Source organism: Uloborus diversus, chromosome 9 (genome assembly GCF_026930045.1).
Source record: "Uloborus diversus isolate 005 chromosome 9, Udiv.v.3.1, whole genome shotgun sequence".
Taxonomy (NCBI): Eukaryota; Metazoa; Arthropoda; class Arachnida; order Araneae; family Uloboridae; genus Uloborus; species Uloborus diversus.
Genome location: NC_072739.1, coordinates 6,300,821 through 6,323,287, shown reverse-complemented (window position 1 = coordinate 6,323,287; position 22,467 = coordinate 6,300,821). Strand labels below are relative to the sequence as shown.

The 22,467-nt window shown below is 32.8% G+C and overlaps 1 protein-coding gene across 1 annotated transcript in view; it reads left to right on the top strand.

The window, feature by feature from the left end:
* The window catches only part of LOC129230700 (ATP-binding cassette sub-family F member 3-like), a 64,535-nt gene that overhangs the window by 27,648 nt on the left and 14,420 nt on the right, over window positions 1–22,467 (top strand). The window contains 8 exon segments of the mRNA XM_054865119.1: window positions 2,783–2,887; window positions 4,419–4,580; window positions 6,774–6,923; window positions 8,321–8,377; window positions 8,485–8,507; window positions 11,454–11,509; window positions 14,469–14,669; window positions 16,551–16,627. Coding sequence (XP_054721094.1) covers window positions 2,783–2,887; window positions 4,419–4,580; window positions 6,774–6,923; window positions 8,321–8,377; window positions 8,485–8,507; window positions 11,454–11,509; window positions 14,469–14,669; window positions 16,551–16,627 — 831 coding nt within the window.

The window sequence follows — 22,467 nt, the reverse complement described above, 5'->3', positions numbered from 1 at the left end:
AACAAATGAAAATTCTTGTTTTTTTTTATTGAAATCATTAGTTTAAGCGGAGTTCGGTGTTCTTTTATGAGTGTTAGGAAGTTAAAGGCTGAATCGATGGTTTAGTTTCATTTTTGCTTCAACTATGTCGATAGACATAATTAATATGTTTATCATTAACCTTTAACATGCAATTTTAAAAGAATTTTACTAAAATAAATTCTTTTATATGCCATTTTTATACTTTTGATGTTTACCTTCACTTTAAAAATTTCAATATTTTTGCATCCGCTATGGGAATTGAATTTTTCGCATTTTTGATGCTTACTACGCTTTATTCAGAGGTAAACAAATAAAATTTACATTAATCTTATTAAAAATTACAAAATTTAAAAGTTATAAGCAAATTTCCGGGCTCTAAAAATTTCATCCACCAAAAAGTTATATATACTGAACCTCTGACTAAATTTTATTTTTGTTTCGATTATTTTTTAAGTTTTTACTCTCCATACAACATCTTCAGGAAATATTTCTAGTATAATTTAATAAGATATGGAATGGTATATATAGATACTGAATACTTCAGGAGTGACCATCCGCTGGAGAACAATGCCTCCCCATTCATGGGTGCCGATATGCAAAATTTTAAGGGGGAATGGGGCTCAGATATTTTCCCCATTATTTAGCAGGATATTTTCCCCGTAGACACCAATTTCAATACAGATTAGCGTTATTAAAGTTTGACATTTTTAATAGATTATTCATTAATGGCTGGAAAAGAAATGTTTTTACATTTTTGCAAAGAAAAAAAGTACTGAAAGCAAGGAAGTTCTAATTTCTAAGGGGGGAGGGGCTTGAGCCCCCCCCCTTGCCTCCTATATGGGCGCCCGTGTCCCCCCATTGCCGTGAAAACCTTCAGAAATAATAATTTCAATGTCGCAGTTTGCGCCATGAGCCTCGCTCCCTCCTTCCTTCTTAATACATTTATTAATGTTTATAAAATTTAAAATTTCTTTTTTTTTCACAAAAAAAAGAAAAAAAACGATCTTTCGAGAAATTATTTGACTTTTCACAAAATTATTTGATTTTTCACAAAAAACGGACCCTGTGAAAAACCCTGGACAGACCCCTGTTTTTATTGAGGAATAATGGTTATCCGAAAACTTTTATATATATATATATATATATATAAATATATATATATATATATATATATATATATATATATATATATATATATATATATATAACATACTTTATTTGAAGTACAGAAGTATTGTAATCACAAAAAAAAAATATTGTTGGAAATTTTGGCCAAAATTTCCATGTTGCTCATCCTCCAATTAAGGAAATGTTGACTAGTTTTTCAAAATAATCTGTATATGCATATGTACATACAGCTACACGTGTATAAAAAACAAAACCATTCCCACGCTAGTTATGACGGATTTTTCTCACAGCAATTGTGGGTAGGTATAAATATGCCTACTTTAGTTATGTATGGTCTGATATCGTATTACTCAAAAACAGGGGGGAGAAGGGACACCTGTTGGCCTGAGCCTGAAGGGGGCATAATATTTTTAGAACTAGGCGTAAATTATAGGGGTAAACACTATGGAGGGGGAGACCGGGAAAGTCATTTGTGTCGGGCCCCAAAATTTCTGTCCACACCCCTGCTGAAAAACAGCCTGCCATAAAAGGTTGGAGTTTCATATATAGGTTGTAGTTCTGCATGTCCTTTATTGCTTTTAGTCAGATGTAGTAAAAGAGCTCTTTACTTCTTTTTTGTGTCAAATCAATGCCAATTTCAATGCAGGGTAACATCATTTCGCGATATATCACACGATTTTCTTTTGCAATTTGTTAGCTTTTGTCATTCGTTTGTTGCCAAGTAGGTGACATAATTATAAAACGGAATGTGGTGTCACATCAGCTCATAAGTCTGGGGATTGGCAAATACATTTTTTTTGTTCACCCTAAGGTTACAAATACCTAAATTGAATTTTTGTTTCATTTGCGCATTCCATTTAGTTTTCGTCGCTGTAATTTAAGGTTTCCGACACTCTTAAAAACATTTAATTTGAAATTCTCCTCAGTGCTTACCGTACTGTATTAGTGCAGGGAAAAATCTAAAATTTCATTTAAAAAAACCCAAAAATTCATCAAGATTTTTTTTTAATATGTTTAGCTTCTAATACACATATAAGAGTATAGCATTTATTTCATTCAACTATCAAAAACTATAGATCATTTAATAGACTGCAGAGGAAGTCACATGTTGTGTATATATATATATATATATATATATATTTCATTTAATTTCGTGTTTTCTGTAGTGAAACTGCAGAAATACCATGGTGCTGTGTTTATTATGCATCTTGTTTAAGTCAATAATTCCAATCATTCAATGTTGACGATGTTTTAATAGTAACTTTATCCAATATCGTATCTTGATCAATGAAGCTGGTCCCTTTCCATAGATGAAAGCGTTTTACTATATTTTTTATTTGAATCATCTTGAACAATTTTTGTCTAATGCTTTGAATATGATAACCAAATAAATTCAAAAATTGCACCTCTTTCTGAACAGGGCAGATTAAGTATTGAAAATTTGTTTGATATTGTGGCTTTTGATAAGTTGTATTAAAGCAAATCTAAAATTATTTTTAAATTTCTGCAGTGCTGAAAATATTTTATTGCTGTTTTAATTACTTAAGTGTGATTTAGTTTTTTTCTAATTCATAAACACTCTTATAAAATGTCTTGATATGGCAACTTACTTTTTGCTAATTCATTCATTTAGGACTTTGTTGACTGGTGCTGATTTAACCCTGGTGTATGGGCGTAGATTTGGCATGGTTGGCCGGAATGGAATCGGAAAGAGTACTTTGCTCAAAATGATATCCAGGTAAGTGAAATAAATTGTGAGTCATTCCACGTCAAGTGACCTAGTGGTTTCCGCTCGACCATCTCCGATTTGGATGAAATTTTATAGAGGTGTAGAGATGCCTTTGAAACTAACCCAAGCAAAATTTCAGCTTCCGAGATCCAAATCCTGAGGATCTAGGATCTCTCCAAACAAAATGACCCCAAAATGGCAAATTAGCTTTTTGTGACAAATTGCCATCTTTAGCCTAAGGTTGCAGAAAAATTCATCACACTGGAAGCCTGAAAGTTTAGGAGTTTCAAGTACAGTTGGCTGATAATACACTCAAGTATTTTTGTGAATTTGAGCTTATTACATTTTTTGTAGCACGCGTGTAAACTCGTGTAAAAGCACAGTGGGGAAATTTTTTCCTGGATTTTAGGTCGTCATAAAAGCTGAACAAAAATAATTCAAAGTCTCGTACTTCGTAATTATATTGTAAAAACAGTTGTTTCTTTAATAGGTTACAGTTGCAGCGATTAAATATCAATTTTCTAAAAGGTGTTGTCATCCAAAGTGGCTATCAAAACCGTTCAAGTGAAAAATAGCCTATTTTCAAAGCGCTGTAGCTCAAGTTGGCCACCTCGCATCTTCATTTCATTTATACCATGAAAAAAGCACATTTTTCCCTGTCAAAATGTTTTTTCTTCGATGGTATTCTTTCGAATAGGATACAAAAATGAGCTTGAAATTCTGTTTATTGTAGCAAATTGCAATGTTTAGGCTCAGGTTGTGGAAAAAAATTTCACACTGGAAGTCTGAAATTTTAGGAACTTAAAATATTTACTTGTCAATTTGTTCTGGTATTTTTGTGAGTTTGAGTTCAGTAACTTTTGTGTAATGCACATGCAAAGTCTTGAGAAACTTTTTCCTGGATTTTAGAATGTCATTAATTCTGAACAAGAATAATTCAAAAGCTCGTGCTTAGTAATTCTATTGTCAATATACAAGGGTTTGATGGGTAAAAGTTTCAGAGCGTAAATATTGACTTCCTAAAAGATATTGCTATCCAAAGTGGCTATTAAAATCGTTCACTTGAAAAATAGCCATTTTCAATGTTCTGTAGCTCAAGTTTGTCACCTTGCATCTTCTTTTTGTTGGTACCATTCGAAAAAACATTTTTTTTCCCTATAAAAATAGTTTTTCTTACCGATGGTGTTATTTTAGATAAGCATGAAAAAATTGATCATTTTTCTGCATTATGAAAGTCAACTTTCAATCTCTTAACGCATTTCAAAAATGTTAGTACGAAAAGAATTTTGAAAATGAATGTTGCAAAACCCTTTTGTAAAAAGTTCAAAAAGCCAATTGAAAACTTTTTTTTAAGTTGTAAAATTTTTTCCAAATTACTACATGCAGCTTTAAGTGATATATCGTTGAGAACAAAAAAAGCCTTGTAAAACAGTTACCAAATTATTTACAGCTCGATATTTAAAATCCGGCATTTTTTAGTCCTACGTAATGTGGAAATTTTAAAATGAATTTGAATGGAAATTTCTTTTTTCTGTTTCAGTGCCCAACTAAAAATTTCCTCTCATATATCCATTTTACATGTTGAACAAGAAGTTGTTGGTAATGACACAATAGCCCTTGATAGTGTTTTAGAATGTGATGAAAAAAGGCAAAGTTTAATGTTAGAAGAAAAGTCACTACTAGAGAAAATGAATGGTAAAAGGTAAGATTTGTGTTCACTTTTTGCATGTTTAACTATTCTACTATTAAGTTATGGATATAAATATGTATCGGAAGAAATAATTTTCAATGACCAAGATTGCTTATTGATGTTACTTTGCTGTGGTTTGGTGTTTCTTATTCTATTGTCTTTGTGAATGGTCATAGAATTACATTAATCACAATTGAACTTAGCTATCAGTATTATCCAGGTAGCACAAACCATTGAGCATACATAGAGAATATATTGAAAATGCACCATGAATGTTAGGAAGTTTGATTATATGTTGAAAATGTGTTGTGGTTGAAAGGCTTGCTCACTTCTTGCTTAGGGATCTGCAAACTTAGTGTCACACTTGCATTAGTGTGGTGCAAAAAAGGCCTCTAGCATATGAAATGGCAAATGGTAGACTTAAAAATCCAAAATTATAGCTAATGCCAATTTCACTTTGAAGCCATTTTATTATTGTTACAGTAGTAGCCACTTTATCAGGGACTTACACTTTTCAATAAACACAATAAGGGCAATCTTAAACCACTACAGTAAATGGTGTGGTATAGAGAAAAGTATCGCATATGCAATTTGTTACAGCATTGCATATATACTGTAAAATTTTAGAGGGAAGTTAAAAAACATTGTAGCAATCATCAGTTCTTGAAATAAATAAATAAATAAATAAAAATAAATAAACAAATAATAATAATTTAAAAAAAATAAAAATAAATGTTGCACTTAAATTTTTAAATAAAAAGCAAAAACTTTTTTTTTTTTTAATTTACTATAAAAAATAAAGAAACTTTTTATAGGGCTTATATTAACTCTTTTCTTTAAAAGAGTAACAAAATATTGTTTTCAAGTTAGGCGAGTTCTGATGGGCTATCTTAGTTCTTAAGAAGGGGGGTGTATAAAAATGCTGAAAAGAGTGTTAAAAATTGCTCAAACCATTAACACTTGTTGGGGAGTATATATTTGTTGTATTATTGCAAACAATGCATCTGCAGCCAAATTCAACTAATTATTTTGCAAACAATAAGTATATATATCACATTTAAAGCAAAAGGAATAATGAGGTGGAACAGGGGAGATACTGTCACTCATTTGCACTTACTTCATTATTAAACAAGTTGCGCTATTTTCAAATTTTATTGTGTGAGAACTGTGTGTGTATATTTATTAGTGTAATGCACAGTGATAACAGCACCCTATTATGGCTTTTTTTCTCATGTTTTGGAGAACGTTTTGGGTATTACAGCTGTGTAATGGCGACAAAAAGTTGTTTTTTAATGTCTGGAGGCGTTAACTGGAAAATATTCGAATTATAAATAAAGTATCCCGCTTCGCAGAAATTCACTTGTCAGGACTGAGTCTGAAACGGATTAACCGTAACTAAACGTGGATTGTTTGTAACTTGTTTTATTTATTATTTTGATTGTGACTGATTTATGTTTTAAGGTTTATTTTTACAAGGTGTTAAAGCTAGGGCTTTTTTTTTAAAGTGCAATATTTTGTGAGAAAAGGAGGACTTTGGAGTTACTTCTGATTGTCCTGTAAGGGGAAAAAAAGTTCCTTATAGTTTTTTTCTTGAGGAAAGGGATGCTGGTTCATAACAAAGTTGACAAAAAGGAAGCAGATGCTCAAAATAGAGAAATTAGTTTTTGCTCATTTTTGTTATTTGTTGTCTTAAAATTTTTGCCCAAATTGTGTCCTAAATTTTTCTAAACCTCTATTCGGACCATTGAGAAGAGATAAAATTGAATGGAGTGAAGACTTTCATTCATGTAACAAAGACCCCAAGTCAGGTGATAGACTTTAAAGCAAAACATGGGAAGAAATCAGGTTTCTTTTGCTTGTTTCATGCAAAGCGTGCTAACCATTTGCCCTTGTTGAGTCACTCGACTTGGGATCTTTGGGTCAGCTTTTGCTAAGCTAGTGATTGGACTTGCTCCCTACATTTTAATTCCTGCTCTAAGATTCCGACCCCTGAGAAACGAAAATTGTGTTACTTAGTGCTATGATTAAAAATGGAATGGTTGAATAAATGATTTTCCCCCCAAGAGTATTTCAAAAAGGAACTGATGAAAGCTAGTGTAATTTTGCTTAGAGGCATTTGCTAATCCACTGTACTGTTTTTAAATTTAAGAAGAATTTGTTTTCATTACTGTAATTATTTTCAAGCAATGTTCCCCTTTTATTCAGCCCAGCACCTGATGATAATCAGTTGAGTGGCAGGTTACAAGAAATCTACATGGAGCTGCAGCAAATTGAAGCAGACAAAGCTCCGGCCAGAGCATCTGTTATATTAGCTGGTTTAGGTTTTTCGCCAGAAATGCAGAGGAAAGCTACGAAGTAAGTTTGTTCCCAATGGGATTATTTACATTTCACTATGCCTTCTAATCTTTTCTGTTTCTATGCAAGCAGAGGGATATACACCACTGCAGTATTTCTGCTTATGCATTATTCAATGCCATTGTGTTATGAATGTTCATGAAAGCTTAGTTATTAAGGGGAAAAATAAATGGCAGTGCATGCTTTTTTCTTAAGTAAAAATGGTTTTTATTTTAATACTCCTCCCCTTTTTTCCCTGGCAGTTTTTTATAAAGTGTATTTTCTTTGCACTTACATGTTATTGTTTCTACATATTTTTGCAATAATTTAACGCTTTACGATAAGACAACGATTAATTAAGTAGTAAAATAAAATTATGAATGATTGTAATTTAAACCTGACATTACTTAAGCCTTTCTATCTAATACAAAAGATTTTTAAATGAATACATGTAGAATGTTTTTCACTTTCATTTTGTCTGCTCAGAAATAAATAGGGTTTTTTAAATTAAAAATTTTTAACGATATCTTTTATTTGTAAAAAACCACGCATATTCCTTACTGCATAAATTGATGATTCTGCATATATTATAGTACTAGTGGTACCCGCACGGCTTTGCCCGTAATAGAAAAAATAAAAGGTCTTTTGGTTCGCCTGTATATTTACAAATAATGTATGGTGAATTTTCTCACCAATTGACTTGCACCCATGTTACGGCTCCACGTTATGATAATTTCGTATCTCACCAATTGGCTTGTGCCCATGTTACGGTTCCACGTTATGATAATTTCGTAATTTACTTGTCCATCTTATGATAATTTTGTTCTTAAAATTGGAATAGAAAAAGAACCACATCGTGCTTTCGAAAAATCGCTTCGAGGTGCACACCCCCATGCTACAAACTAACTTTGTGCCAAATTTCATGAAAATCGGCCGCACGGTCTAGGCGCTATGTGCGTCACAGAGATCCTACAGACATCCAGACAGAGAGACTTTCAGCTTTATTATTAGTAAAGATAACTTTTAAAAAAATCATTAAAGTTATTTTCATATATTTTGTGTGAATGAAAAATCCGAAAAGATAAACTTGTAGAACTTTAACTGTTAGAAACGTGGAGTAATTAACTATAATGGATAGAAATTGGTAAAGAAAAAAAGTTAATAATATAATAAAAAATAACGTATAAAAACCTGGCTGCATTCCTTCATTGCTAATATTTTAATTTGTCAGAAACAAATTCAACTTTATACAATTTCTTTTTATTAAAAAAACCCATTTAAAGCTCACAAATTGATAAAATGCAAGTGAATGTATTTATTCTTGGTTGGTTCCCCCCCCCCCCCCCCCCCCGGGCCTTTTTTTTTATTTTTTTTCAAATGTTGAATATGTGTTAATTTTATTTTCTTGTCTGTTTTAGAGAATTTTCTGGTGGATGGAGAATGAGAATAGCATTAGCTAGGGCTTTATTTTCTAAGTAAGTTTAAAGTACATTGAACAAATTCATGTAAATTTCAAATGTTATTATTTGAAGAGTTTTTTATGCTTCTTTAGTGGATAATAATTTTAAATTTTTATTTGCAGACCCGATTTGTTATTACTTGATGGTAAGTTTTTGCAGCCACATTAATTCCTCCTTTTAACTATTGATTCACGTTTAATTTCAAACTAGTCTAAAGCTTATGTTTGATACAATCATGATTAAAAATAACAGTACTAATGCTTTTAATTAAAAAAATGTAATCTGTGAATAATTCTTTAATAAAATGATTTTTTAAAAAAAGCTTTTGATACAGCACAAAATATGTAAATGTATATTTTATCCACATGTTAACTTTTTCTATTGAGGAAAAAGGGGTTCCTTGTCATGAAAAACACTTGAATGGAGTTTTGTGCTAGGGTGATAAGCAGAAAAGTGCTAAGTACTAAGTACTGTGGTGATTAATAGCAAGCATGGGGTAAAGCTTTGATAATGATAACCAAACATCGATTAAATGTGTGAAAACTTTTTGGAAGGTTTCTTGCTTACATAAGTTGTTGGACATCTGACCACTGTTTTGATTTTTAATCTGCCAAACTTATTTGTAAATGTTCTTCAGTCTATGAGTTCGATTTCTGGGAAACTTTTTTTTTTTTGAAGAATTCTCATTCTCTAGTCAATGATTTTTTCAGCACCCCATTTTTTCCTGATACAGTGAAACCTGTGTAAGTTGACCACTTGCGGTGCACTATTTTAGTGTTCAACTTACAAAGGTTGATTTATATGATAAAGGCTAGTTCCGTGCATGAAAAAAGCGGTCAACTTAGGTGGTTAACTTCACAGGTTTTACTGTATTTGGAAGAAATTTTTGTTGTTGCGTCTTCGTGGTTGTTCATTTTCTCTCCCTCTTTTTGTTTCCTGGCTTCTGATTGGTTGTTCCTCCGGGATGGCTGCGCACCATGGGGATGACTTGTTCGCTGATTGGTTGTTTGTCGTCTTGTATCGTGAATTCCTATTGGTTGGCACATTTGGTATAAATACCGGCGTCCTTGTGGTTGACGTCAGGTTAAACAGGTGGCGTATGGCCATCAACACTGACAAAACACAAGCAATTTGCTTCTCACCTAACAACATCAAAAATTATCCCAAGAAAATCATGGTGGGAAAAGACACTATCCCATACTCTAAGAATGTCAAGTACTTGGGCGTCTATCTTGACAGACGGCTCAGGTTCAATTGTCACATTGAACAAGTTATCAAAAAAGGCCAATGTCAAAGTGGGCTATTTATACGCTCTCCTTAATAAAAATAACTCACTGAACACTAAAAGCAGACTGCTACTTTACACCTCGATCATTCGCCCTGCACTCATATACAGTATCCCCTGCTTGGGATATGCAGCTCCTAGTAACATCAAAAAAATTCAAACTCTCCAAAATAAAATTCTCAGGAGAATTTTTAGAGCTCCATGGTTTGTCTCCAATAAAACCCTGCATAAGGACTCGGGGATATCTTACATCAAAAACTATATTGTTGACACCACCACAAACTTCTTCACCAAACTTGGTTATCACGAAAACCCACTGATCTTCGATCAAATCTTCTTCACATTTAATTCTGGCGGCAAAAATATGCCATCGGATGCTATGTTCATCTGTTGATGATTCTTGTTTGCTTAGGTTTTGCCTAAGCTTCTTTTCATTCTCGGCACTGATAGGACTAGGCCTATCAGTTTTCATTCCACTTGTACATACCATGCAAATACTTGTATATACTCGGTTCTTATCATATTCCGGATCATTCAATTCTCCTGTCATTTCAATTATGTAATCCCTGTAAATATGTATATAGTGTGGTCCTGAAAAGATTCCTTTTTTTTTTTTCACTCCATCCCCCCCCCCCCTTACACCATTTCAAATCAACTCCTTCATGACTTTCCCTCATACAGGGTAAAAGAGCTCCGCTCTGGCCCATATAAATTCCTATCTGTATCTGTTGACGTCAGTTCTCTTGCAATTTTCTAATTGTGTGTTGAGTTTTTTTTTTTTCACTGATGAAGAGACTCTATTGTAGTCTTGAAATAGCTATTTGCTGTATTTTTGTGCTTTATTTACTTTGGTTTTTCAATTTAACTCTTAACGTTAAGATAATGATTAATTAAGTGGTAAAATGAAATTATGAATGATTGTAATTTAAACCTGGCATTACTTAAGCCTTTATAATACAAAAGACATTTAAATGAATTCATGTAGAATGTTTTTCATTTTCATTTTGTCTACTCAGAAATAAATAGGGTTTTTTTTAATTAAAATTTTTTTAACAATATCTTTTATTTGTAAAAAACCATGCATATTTATTACTGCATAAATTGGTGATTTCTTGTTTACAGCTTGGGTTTGTGTAATGAATTTTAGAGGGAAATAGTGTTAAATTCTAAAGCTAAGCTGCAGTGCTATAAATGGGGAAACAATTTGGTGAAAAGCACATCTTTTTGTAGTGTAGGTGTCATGGGGGAGGAATTTTGTTTAGCCAAAAAAGGTCAGTTTAGTTTACTTACACCAGCTTTAATTTTGAAAATTATCTTTTTCAAAATTGCCAGTTTTAAACCAATTAATATTAAATTTGCATTATTATTACAACAATAAGCCAAATACTTCAGGGAATTGCATATCCCCCTCCCCGCTCTCTAACTCCAGCATTGCTCACCCATATGAATTAAACAAAAGGTTGGCGGGTTGAAAATCTCCCACAAGTCAACATTCCAGCACATGGCTGTGAATCGTATGTCTCCATTTATATGAAGAATCAGTTGCGCACAAGTGCTCTTGTAGGAATGCAAATTTATTTATGAATTTTCACTAGTGCTATACAAACTTTTTAAAACTTTCAAAATCCCTATGAGAATCTGTTTATATGACAGTGCCTCCTTGCCAAATTTAGCAAAGATTAGATTCAAAATGTAAGTTTGTACTAGGAACATATGCAGAAACATACTGTTTTACTTGTTTAGCTTTTTAATTCTATCTTTAATTTGATTCTGTTTAAATTTTTTAAACAAAATAAACTTTTACAGAACCTACGAACATGTTGGATATGAAAGCTATTATATGGCTGGAGAATTATTTGCAGGTAAGATTTAATGATTCAGAATAAATTAATCAATTAGTATAGTATCATAAAACTATTTTTAGTGTATTATTGAATTTGATTATTGTGTTATGTAACCTATTTTTAAAGTCATTGAATTAGGTGTAAAAAATTTATCCTTTTTAAATTTGTCTCCTTCCTTTCAATGCAATATTCTTTTGGCTTATACATAAGGTTTTTAGGCTGAAAAATATAGGTTATAAATTTTCCAATTAGTTCATCACTAATTTTTCTCTTCAAGTCTTCAGTGTTGGAACCAAAAATTTTATCAGTTGTGAAATAAAGGTAAACGCTTGCCTTCATTTCCTTTTTCCAACTTCCTAAGTAGAAGCTTGAAACTTCATTGAAATCTTCTGTAGTATACTCGATAATCCAAAATTAGTTTTTGTAAATAATCACCATTATTGAGGGGCGCTTTTAGTGATTTATTTTAGTGCACCTATTTTAATATTTACCCATAAATATATTAATTGCAACATAACAATACTTTTTCTATTTACAAAAAATCAATAAATAAGTACATTTAGCTTTTATTGTTCTGTTCGTTGTGCTGCTGCTGGCGCCAGTTTCTCTTTCGCGTGTCTGGCGCTGATGCCAAAGCTCTGAGTGTGCGTTAAAAGTAGCAAATAGAAGATTGCATTTGCAATGTCAGAGTTTCTTTGTCTAATTTATCAACAAGTAAACACTTGAACTGTGTAGTAGTTGCTTTGTTGCTTAGAGTTGCAGCATATTTATTACTGTCATATGTTATTTCAGGCCATATTATTTTATTTCAACTTTTATTCATTGTTTGCTTGCATCCATCATTCAAATAAACCCCCAAGAATGTCAAATTCAGGTTCTACTGTAGGCATGTTTAGATTATTTTGCATTATTAATATTGTAACTTGGATGAAAATATTTAACAAGTCTTAGTTTAAAGTATGTTTAAATGTATCAAGACATTTGTATTGAGCCCACAAAATTTCCCGAATTAAAATCCCAGTAAATTTTTTCAAGTTTGTTTTGTTGGAGTTTATAAGAAATATTTTTCTCACTTTAACTCAAAATTGTTATGCTATCTGTACATCTAAACTGCATATGCTTGGTAAAAAGAGGGCCTTTATTTCTTACTCTTCATTTGCCACAATCTGTCTTATATTCATTTATATAATTTCATTAACAATGAAAATATTCTAGGAAAGTCATACCAATTTGCATGAAAATCTCTATACATAAAGCTTTTGTTATGTGCAATCTGTTTCAAAGATGCATTTGTTTCTGTACCAAAATCGCTAATTTTCTGTTGGGCATAGCTAATTAGCAAGTTAGTGAATGATTATTTACTGTGAATGTTTTTCAGAGTAACTCATGTAGCATGTAAATGCAATTGATAGCTCAAGGAAAATAGGAAAAGTTACTACTTTAGTAGGGTTGTGGGAACTTGCAACAGTTTACCGGAAGAGGCGGTAATGAGCAAGTTGGTGGATAGCTTTAAGAAGGCCATTGATCTTCATTGGGGACTAATAAACTGACTAGGGCCAGCCTAGCTGGGCCAAGAGCCTGTTGCTGTCGTCACATCTGTATTTGGGCTTTACAGTGCTTGGTGGGCCTTGGCTTGCTCCACAGTTCTGTCCCACCCAACTAGGCCCGACAAGAGGCCATGTCCGCCTAGTCGGAAACTAGGGGTCCGGGCCTTTAGGGGGCCCGGCGACACTGACGCAAAAAAAAAACGAAAAAAGACAGAAAGGAAAGAAAGACAGAAAAGGAAGAAAGAATGAAGGGGAGAAAAAACTCCGAATAAGTGGAAACTTACAGATAAAGTAAAATTCACTCTTATGGTATTTACTGTTGTAGCACTTTTATAGAGTTAATTATTTTCTAGTAAGCAGTTTTGATTCCCCCCCCCTCTTTCTTTTTTCTTTTGGGGCAGGGGGCCCACTGACAGAACTGACTAAGGGCCCGCCTTGGCTCTCTGCAGCCCTGTGCTCAACCCATTGTTTGGACTTGTCTTTCAATTATAATTTTATATTATGGCTAAGTTGTCGAGTATGCCGTCATTGCATCTTTTCTATGGGCTTAATAAAGACCTAGTCTTCTTAAAGGCTGTACAGGATTTTTTTATGTGGCTTTCATAGCAAGTATTTTTTCTGGGGCAGAGCTGCTAACCCTGTGAACAACCTCATTTTAGTTTCCTGTTATGACAACATAAGGATATGTTGAAATTATTCTTGCAAAACCTGTTGACCACACCGGTTTTAATTTCCCTTTGGCCCTCATTATTGTCAAATCAAGGCCAGATCGGTTAAAAAAGGATTTTTTCCCTAGCATGAGGGGGTAAGTTCGTTACGAGGGTACGTTCGTTACACTCGTTATATTTTCATAAATTAACATCTAAGGAAAGGCAATGTCATTTAAAACCAAAGATCTCGCTTGGAGATTTATAAGTTTTAATTTTAAAAAAAAGGTTTAAATTTTATTCACAATTATATACAAAAAGAAGGAAATTTAGGTGACTATCGGTATTGAAATGTAAAGTACAGTCGACTCCCGCTGCAACGCGATACGACTTACGCGAAAGGGCTATAATGCGAGTTTTTCATGAGTAAAAAATTATAGAGCTGACGCGAATTCCTCGTTGACAACATGATTTTTTTTGGAAGGAAGTATCGGGTATCGGCTTCGTTATTGTCTACTAAGTGTTGATTTCGTGAATGTTATTACATCCCTTTAGCATCGCTCCTTTTCAGGATTCAACAGCTTATCATCAATGTTTCAATCATAGAATGTGACCCTGGTTATAAGAAATATATTTTTAATTGCTGAAAAAGAGACACTAGAACAATAAAGTTATGTATCTCTTCCACAAGTTTTTATGGTTTGGTTTCAAAACCATTTTTTGAAAAGTTAACTATTACATGGGTAAAACTTTTTCATTAACTGTTCAAAAATTTATTTACAGACATGGGAATCTACTATTCTTGTAGTTTCTCATGATCGACGTTTTCTGGACACTGTTGCGACAGACATCTTGCATTTTCATTCACAACACATTGAAAGTTACCGAGGAAATTATGAGAACTTTGTGAAAACGATGACAGAGAAACTAAAACACCAGCAGAGGGAATATGAAGCACAACAACAATATAAGGCTCATGTGCAGGTAATAATTTTTACTGTTAACTGTATGTTTAAAAATCCATAAACATTTTGAATATAATACAATGTACATTAAGCTGTCTTTATTATTATTGTTTTTTTTTTTTTTTGCTGAAAGAAGCGGATCGGTTGACCTTTAAATTAACTTAAGACTTTAAGTTAAACCTTAACAAGCCTTTTGGTTAACATAGCTAATGAAATGCAGCAACCACTTTAAATAAAATTAGACATGGAAGTTTGATGAGTTAATGAACACTTATATATAAGCTTAACTTCATTTTCAAACTCAAAATATCGATCGACGCTGTGATATTTAGTACATGACATTAATGATTTTTTTTTTATTGATGTTTATTTTTTGTTGTTTCAAATGGGGCTTCATAGTGGCTATCTACCATTCGCAGAGCTAGTGCATTCCCCAAAAACTGGCAACTATTTTTTGATGTGGCACCACTATTGGCAGATGCTGTTACCATGAGAATTTTTAACCCCAGTTTCCCCACCAGATGGAGGCCTTTTCATGGGCGGATACAGAAACTGTGGTCAAGCAGAGGGCGGTTGATTTTTTTCCTACCACATATCTTGCATGGTTGGGAGGAGGGGCGCCATTCTTTTTCTTTGATGCTATTAAAATATCGAGATTTATACAAAAAGATCTCCGTACCTATTCTTTTTTTTTCCGTTGAAAGAGCAATTATAAAATTGCATTTTAGAACTTTGATTTTTAGTGATTCCGGAAAAGGTTTCGAAACCCCCTCCCCCTTACATGATTGACGGTTGTCTAAAGTAGCACTTTTTGGAACTTCAGCTTCAAAAATTACCAGAGAGAAGAAACAGAACCATTTCTTCTCCAGACGCTACATGAAATGTCTGCAATTGCATGTTTAAGACTTGTATTTTGAAAAATATCTGGGGGTTTACTCCATTCCTTTAATTGATGTCGTCAAAAGTAGCCTACACCTGCGTTTTATAACATCAATTTGGAAAACATGCGGATGCAAGGGAGGGGCGATCGCTCCTACCTTGTACCTCTCCTTGGACCTCTATGCTCTACTTACAATGCAAAACTTCACTCACAATTTGATTTTGCCTAGAGTATTCAAAGCCAAGCAAATATACAAGGGATATTTTACATGCTGCATAATCATACGACACAAACACTTGCTTTGCTTCATCTTGAAAATCCACTGACTGGAGCCAGGTTCAAATTTGCACCTTTAGGCATAAGAGGCCAACGTTTAACCTCTACACAACTCTGTCGGCATTGATATGTAATTTTTAATTTAAGAAAATGTGAGAACTGTTTTAGTTCTGCTTTAAGTTTTTTGTGGATTTAACTAAAAACTGGTGAGACAATCTAATGAATGAACAAATCTACTCAATAGACATACACATTTTCTGATTTTCTTTTTAGAATTGTATAGAAAGAAGCTTTGAAGATTCATCCAAAAGAAACTTATTTTTAAAAATATATACAACTATTAATTTTTTGTTCAAACTACCTCAATCTGATAATCTTTGCCATAGGTTAAAAAAAACCTTTGATCGTTTGCAGAACATCCTTAACTAATTTCCAAGAGGATAAAAAAAAAAAAAAAACTCAAATTAATTCATTCTGTGAAATAGTAAAAAAAAAAAAAGGTTTGGAGCTTATTAGAAATTTACATGTTTGTTTATATTTATAATTTAAACAAGTATCGGAGCAAAATCAAGTAATTCATTTCTGATTATTTGATAATATAAGTTCATTATTTGTACTGTGACTTTAGGATACAAATGCTCCCAGGATACTTTTGTATATAAAATAAAGATTTTTACTTTTCAGTCTTTTGTTTTCAGCTGTTTATTTCCATCCCCTTTATCCTATATTGTTCTACATTTTTAGGTGTTTATTGACAAATTTCGATATAATGCTAAACGAGCTTCACTAGTTCAAAGCAAAATAAAATTGCTGGAAAAATTGTAAGTATACTCGCTGTTTTCATTTGATATTTTAACAAATTTTCTTCAACATTTATTTATAATGTCCATCCTTAGTTTCATTATTCAAAAGCCTTTTACAATATTTTTACAACTTGGAAAACCATTCTTACTCTTTCAATTTTTAAGGTCAAGTAAGACCTGGTTACTAAATTCTTTCTGAAACTATTTAGTAGAACTGTGTTTTAAAATATAACTAAAAAATATTGAGGTTTCAAATTTTTATATAATGGAACTTTTAAATCAAACGCCATTAAAAAAAAAATCCTTTCACAAAAAATGTTTTAAAAATTGCTTATTAGTAATTATTTAATATTTGTTTCATCATTCACATCAAATCCATTCAGATACGGCTTGATTTTTGAGGAAGGTCCTTTTTACTTTTCAAACACAGCATATCATCGCCTCAGAGCAACAGTAGGATATCTTAGTATTATTTCTGGGATTAGATGTCTTAGCTCTGAGGCGATGAAATGAGTAATTTTATTTTAAAAAAATGGAAGCATATATTTTAAAATGTTTTTTTAGCACAGTTTTATGCTGAGTATAGTTATTATTTGCTAAGTTTCTTAACAAATATTGTCTACAGTATGGGACCCCAAATACAGAATGCTTGGGACCGTGACCTTTCCAGATTTCGGAACTTTCCGGATTTTGGATTCTGACTCAAAAAATAGTGAAAACTCTTCTGTCGTACGGTATTAAATTTGTCAGTTTTTTCCTAGTTTTGCTAATGTTGTGCTAAATTTCTTTTATTTTTTTATCATCTGAATGAAAGTTTTCTTGATAATACTAAAACAAAAGTCGGAGATGATTTCCAGTGGCATATAGTCCGCGGATGTTGCTTTTTAGCCTACTTTCCCAGTAAAAGTCAGAAAAAGAAGAAAAAAGCATGAAAGAAGGCTTAATGCATCTTAAAAATATCACGAAAAACAAAAAAAAAGTCAAAAATAAATAAAATAATTAAATAAATATCGAAAAATTAAAAATTGGAAAGTAGGGTATTGAGATGGGGAAAAATGTCTGTCTGTCCCCCCCCCCTAATAACTTTTGAATGAATAGTCCGATTCGGAAAAACTTTTTTTTGTTCAAAAGATCTCGGCGAGGACATCTCATTCCCATATTTTACTTTTTGATTTGAACTATTTTTTGTTCAATTTTGAACAGTTCAAAAAAACTTAACATTAGCGCCTACGGGGAAATTCAAGGCAATTCCGAACTGTGAGGCGAATTTGCTTCAAACAAACTTTGTAGGAAAAAGCTTTTGATGAAAAACTTGTATATAAAATATCTTTTTGATTTGAACAATTTTCCGTTCAATTTTAAACAGTTCAAATCCCTTAACATTAGCGCCTACGGGGAAACTGAAAGTCAATGTAGATTCCGTACTTGAAGGCGGATTTACTTCAAACAAATTTTGTTGGAAATAACTCTTGACGCCAAACTCCAGACTTCGACTCCGAGAATTTAGGGGCACTTGACTCCGACTCCGACTCCTGTGCCCGACAATTAATCGGACTCCGACTCCCGGACTTCGACTCTGACTTCGTAGCTTTGGCAAAAATTTATACACCGAGGACAAATGACTGACTCCGATTCTTAAATATTCGACTCCGACTCCTTTATCTCAAAATGAGATTGACTTCGACTGCGACTCCGCTGCCCTGGTTTTAACTGTGAAATAATTATTGTTGATATGACTTGTTTTTATTTTTACGCTAAAGTTTCAATTTAGGTACTCAGTTTTTGGTGAATAAACTCGAAGTCTATGTTTCTACATAAAAATATGCGCAGACTATTTTTTTTTTTTTTTTGACAATGAAAATTATTTCTTTAAATTGACATTTTATTTTATTTTTTTATTATTTTTTTTTTTTGGTAAGTGCATTAATTTATTTAAAAAATGTTTTTGGCAACAGGGGAAAAAGAAACTATTTTTTTTTTTGATATGATGTATTTATTTTAATGAGCTTATTAATTTTAATTATTATTTTTTCATTTTGAAAACTGTTAAAGATATTTTGCAATGGAAAAAAGTGTATTAGCTGCTTTGTTTAAAAGTTGCTGCTATTTTATTTGTTCGTTTTTTTTTTTTTTTTTTTTTTTTTTTTTTTTTTTTTGTCTTTTTGTTTTTTTTACGCATTTAATTTTTTTAGATGAGTGAGGAATATTTTATTCCTAGAAATCAGCTTAAAGTATTTTAAAAATATGTTTGAAAAAATTTGCAATTTTAGCTATTTTTGAGAATATTGATCAGGTACTAGAAAGTAGTATGGGTATACGGGAAAGTAGGCTCGTCTAGTTCTAGACAGAACTTCTTGTTATTTTTATGAAATGTGCGATCAATACAATAAATAATCATATTTTTACTAAAAATAATTTTGTACATTTGTTCAATAGGCTTTTTATCGCATACTTATGAGAAGAAACAAAAAAAAAAGAATTGTGAACCGAAAGTGTTAACCCATTGCTGCAAAACGCTTATTTATGCATAACACGTGGCAACGAAAAAACATTTTAAAAAGGCTGAACTGAAAGTATTGGGTTTTCAAAAAGTAATTGCTAATTGTCAAAAATTTTGGACTTTTAAACTTGAAAAAAGAAAAATCTTTTTTTTTTTAAGGACTAAAGTTACAGTTTTCAGGTGTTCTTTATTTTGGGATTCCAAAATTGGGGTCTCATACTATTTTATTGCTTATACTGAATCTATAATTCTGGAACCTGATTTAGTTTCACTTATGCTATTCAACTCCATTCTGGCTAAAGGTTCCAACAATATTTGTCACAAAATCCGATTGTCTCCCAGAAGAAAATATTTATATAGGATCAGTAAAAAGCAATTTAGTTATTGTTGGTTTATTTGCAGATATATATATATATATATATATATATCAGCACTCCTGTTTGTGAAAATTGCAACACCACGAAGGACTTACGCGAGTGAGCTGAAAATTGCAGGAAATGAAAAGTAGGGCATGATATGCAAATGATTAGAATTGCAGACCTGTAGTGCATGCGTATGCTGAGCAGCGCCCTCTGAACGGCGGATTGATCCGAATATAAATAGACGGCTGTAGCGAGGCGTGTATGGTTATCGGTGGTTATATGCTAGAGTAAACGTTAACTGAATCTTTACTATGCCTCTTTGACAAAAGAAAGCAAAATTTGAGCAAATTTCAGAGTTTGAACGGGGCAGAATCGTCGGCCTTCGTGAAGCTGGATTGTCTTATCGTGCAGTAGCCGCTCGTGTGCAGCGTAACAGAAGCACAATCATGCGTGTTTGGAAGCAGTGGGCGGACGAGAGTTGGACAGCTCAGAAATCTGGGAGTGGACCCCGAAATATGACGTCAGCTAGCGATGACAGACACCTGTTGCCTATGGCGCTGAAGGACCGCACAGCATCTTCTAGACAATTGGCAGCACAGTGGTCGACAGCTACAGGTGTTTCATTGGGTGTTTCATCAATTCGGAGACATCTGCTGCAGCGTGGGCTGTGCGCAAGGATTCCTTTATACAGGATTGCTCTCACGCAAAACCATCACCGCCTGCGGCTACAATTGGCCTGGATATGGCAATAGGATCTGGCATGCTGATTGGCAGCAGATCGTCTTTTCTGACGAATCCCGCTTCAATTTGTGGCACCATGATGGCCGAATTCGTGTCAGGCGCTATGCCGGTAAACGGCACGTTCCGGAGTGCATTATCGAACGCCACAGTGGACGAACACCCGGAGTTATGGTCTGGGTTGCTATAGCATATCATGGACAATCAAAATTGCTATGAGTTGTGGGCAATTTGAGCAGTACCCGATACATAAACAAAGTTTTACAGCCCCAAGCAATTCCTTTCCTGCAAGGGTTGCCAGGGGCTGTATTCCAGCAATATAATGCCCGTCCACATGTCGCCAGGACTGTCAAATACTACCTTGATTTGCAGCAGGTACAGCTTCTTCCTTGGCCTGCATATTCCCCGGACATGTCACCGATTGAATATGTGTGATACTTCGTTGGGCAGCGTCTTGCTCATGATCCTCGTCCTGCTGCTTGGACAGATGAACTTTGGTTGCACATACGAACAATATGGAATACTCTTCCGCAGGCAGATATTCAAACTTTGTTTCTCTCCATGCCGAGTCGTGTAGCAGCTCTTATTGTGGCGCATGGTGGCCACACAAAATACTAATTTCCATCTCTTTTTATTGTTTGTTTGGTTTGAAAATGTAATCATTTATTTGTACCATTACCACTCAACTGTGTATTAAATTTCATTCAACTATGATGGTTCCTTCATGGTGTTGCAATTTTCACAAACAGGAGTGTTTATATATATATATATATATATATATATATATATATATATATATATATATATATATATATATATATATATATATAAAATATGCAAGCCAAATACCAAATATTAAACAAATTATGTAAAAAATAATGATGATAAAAAGGAAAATTGCAAATAGCTATTTAATAGGAAAAGACAAAGTATGAATCCAGAGCTCATCAGCCGTGGAGGATTCAATAAATATGGTCAAAAGACCAAAAAATTTAACTGTGAACTAAAAGAGAATGTTTAAGCTCCAGTACATGCAATATAGAGTAACATTGGGCAAATGCACCACATGTTAAACTATAAACAATAAACAAGAGTTCAAACCTAAAACTAAAAGCAGGGGGTTTCGCCTCGACTAATTAGGAAAACAAGTTCCGATAATTAGCCATCCACGGGACAGTACCTGCCAATAACAAAACTATCTTACCTTGAGATCCAATTATAATCCGATGTTCAACTTGACAGAATTCATTCCAGTTATCAACGTAAAAGTAAAAAACAAATCCATATCCAAAGAGATCAATCCAACAACATGCCAGTCGTCCGTTGCTCACGTGTAAAATTCATCCACCCCAGCGATCCACAAAAAATGGTTTGTCACGGTTGTATCATACATTTACACAGTTAAACGGTTTCAAAAGAAGCGAAATGTTCATCGAAGGCTATACTTAAAAAATGTTTTCAACCAGATTTTTAGGGAAGTTATTTAAAAAAAAGTATATTTTTGAATACAGAAATTTCTTGATTAAATGGAGAAATGGTATTGCAAATTCTTTTTATTCTGATAGTTTGCGAAACAATTATGCCAATAAAATCCTTTTTACTTAAGCAGGAGGAAAAATCTTGTAAGCTGTTAACTGTGAAATTAAATTCACGCCTTTTATCATAGATTTTAGTGTAACAATTTGAATCAATTTGTATGTTAATATCCAGGACCATATTTATTGAATCCTCCACGGCTGATGAGCTCTGGATTCATGCTTTGTCTTTTCCTATTAAATAGCTATTTGCAATTTTCCTTTTTATCATCATTATTTTTTATATAATTTTTAATATTTGGTATTTGGCTTGCATATTTTATATTTACTTGGCTTTTTAGTTTTGCTGCGTTGCGCATCTATGGGCTTTTGGTGTGGTCTTTTCAATATTTTTCACTTTTATTATAATTATTATATATATATATATATATATATTCTATAATTGAAAAAAAGGTGTAAAATCAACTTATTTGTAAAAATCAATGAATTCTAAAGAAAAAAAAAAGCTCTGTAATTAGTTTATTCATGAGTTAGGAATTAAATCTTTTGTTAGGGTTCCATATCAAACTTTTTCTTAAAAAAAAGTGTTAAAATTACTCAAATACTTTTATGTGGTATTTTTTGAAAGAAAGTATGCAGTTTTGTTATTACTGCAGCATATCTAGTAAGTGTTCTTTCTTTCTTTTTTTTTTTTTCAATGCCATCCCTTTGATATTCTAAAAA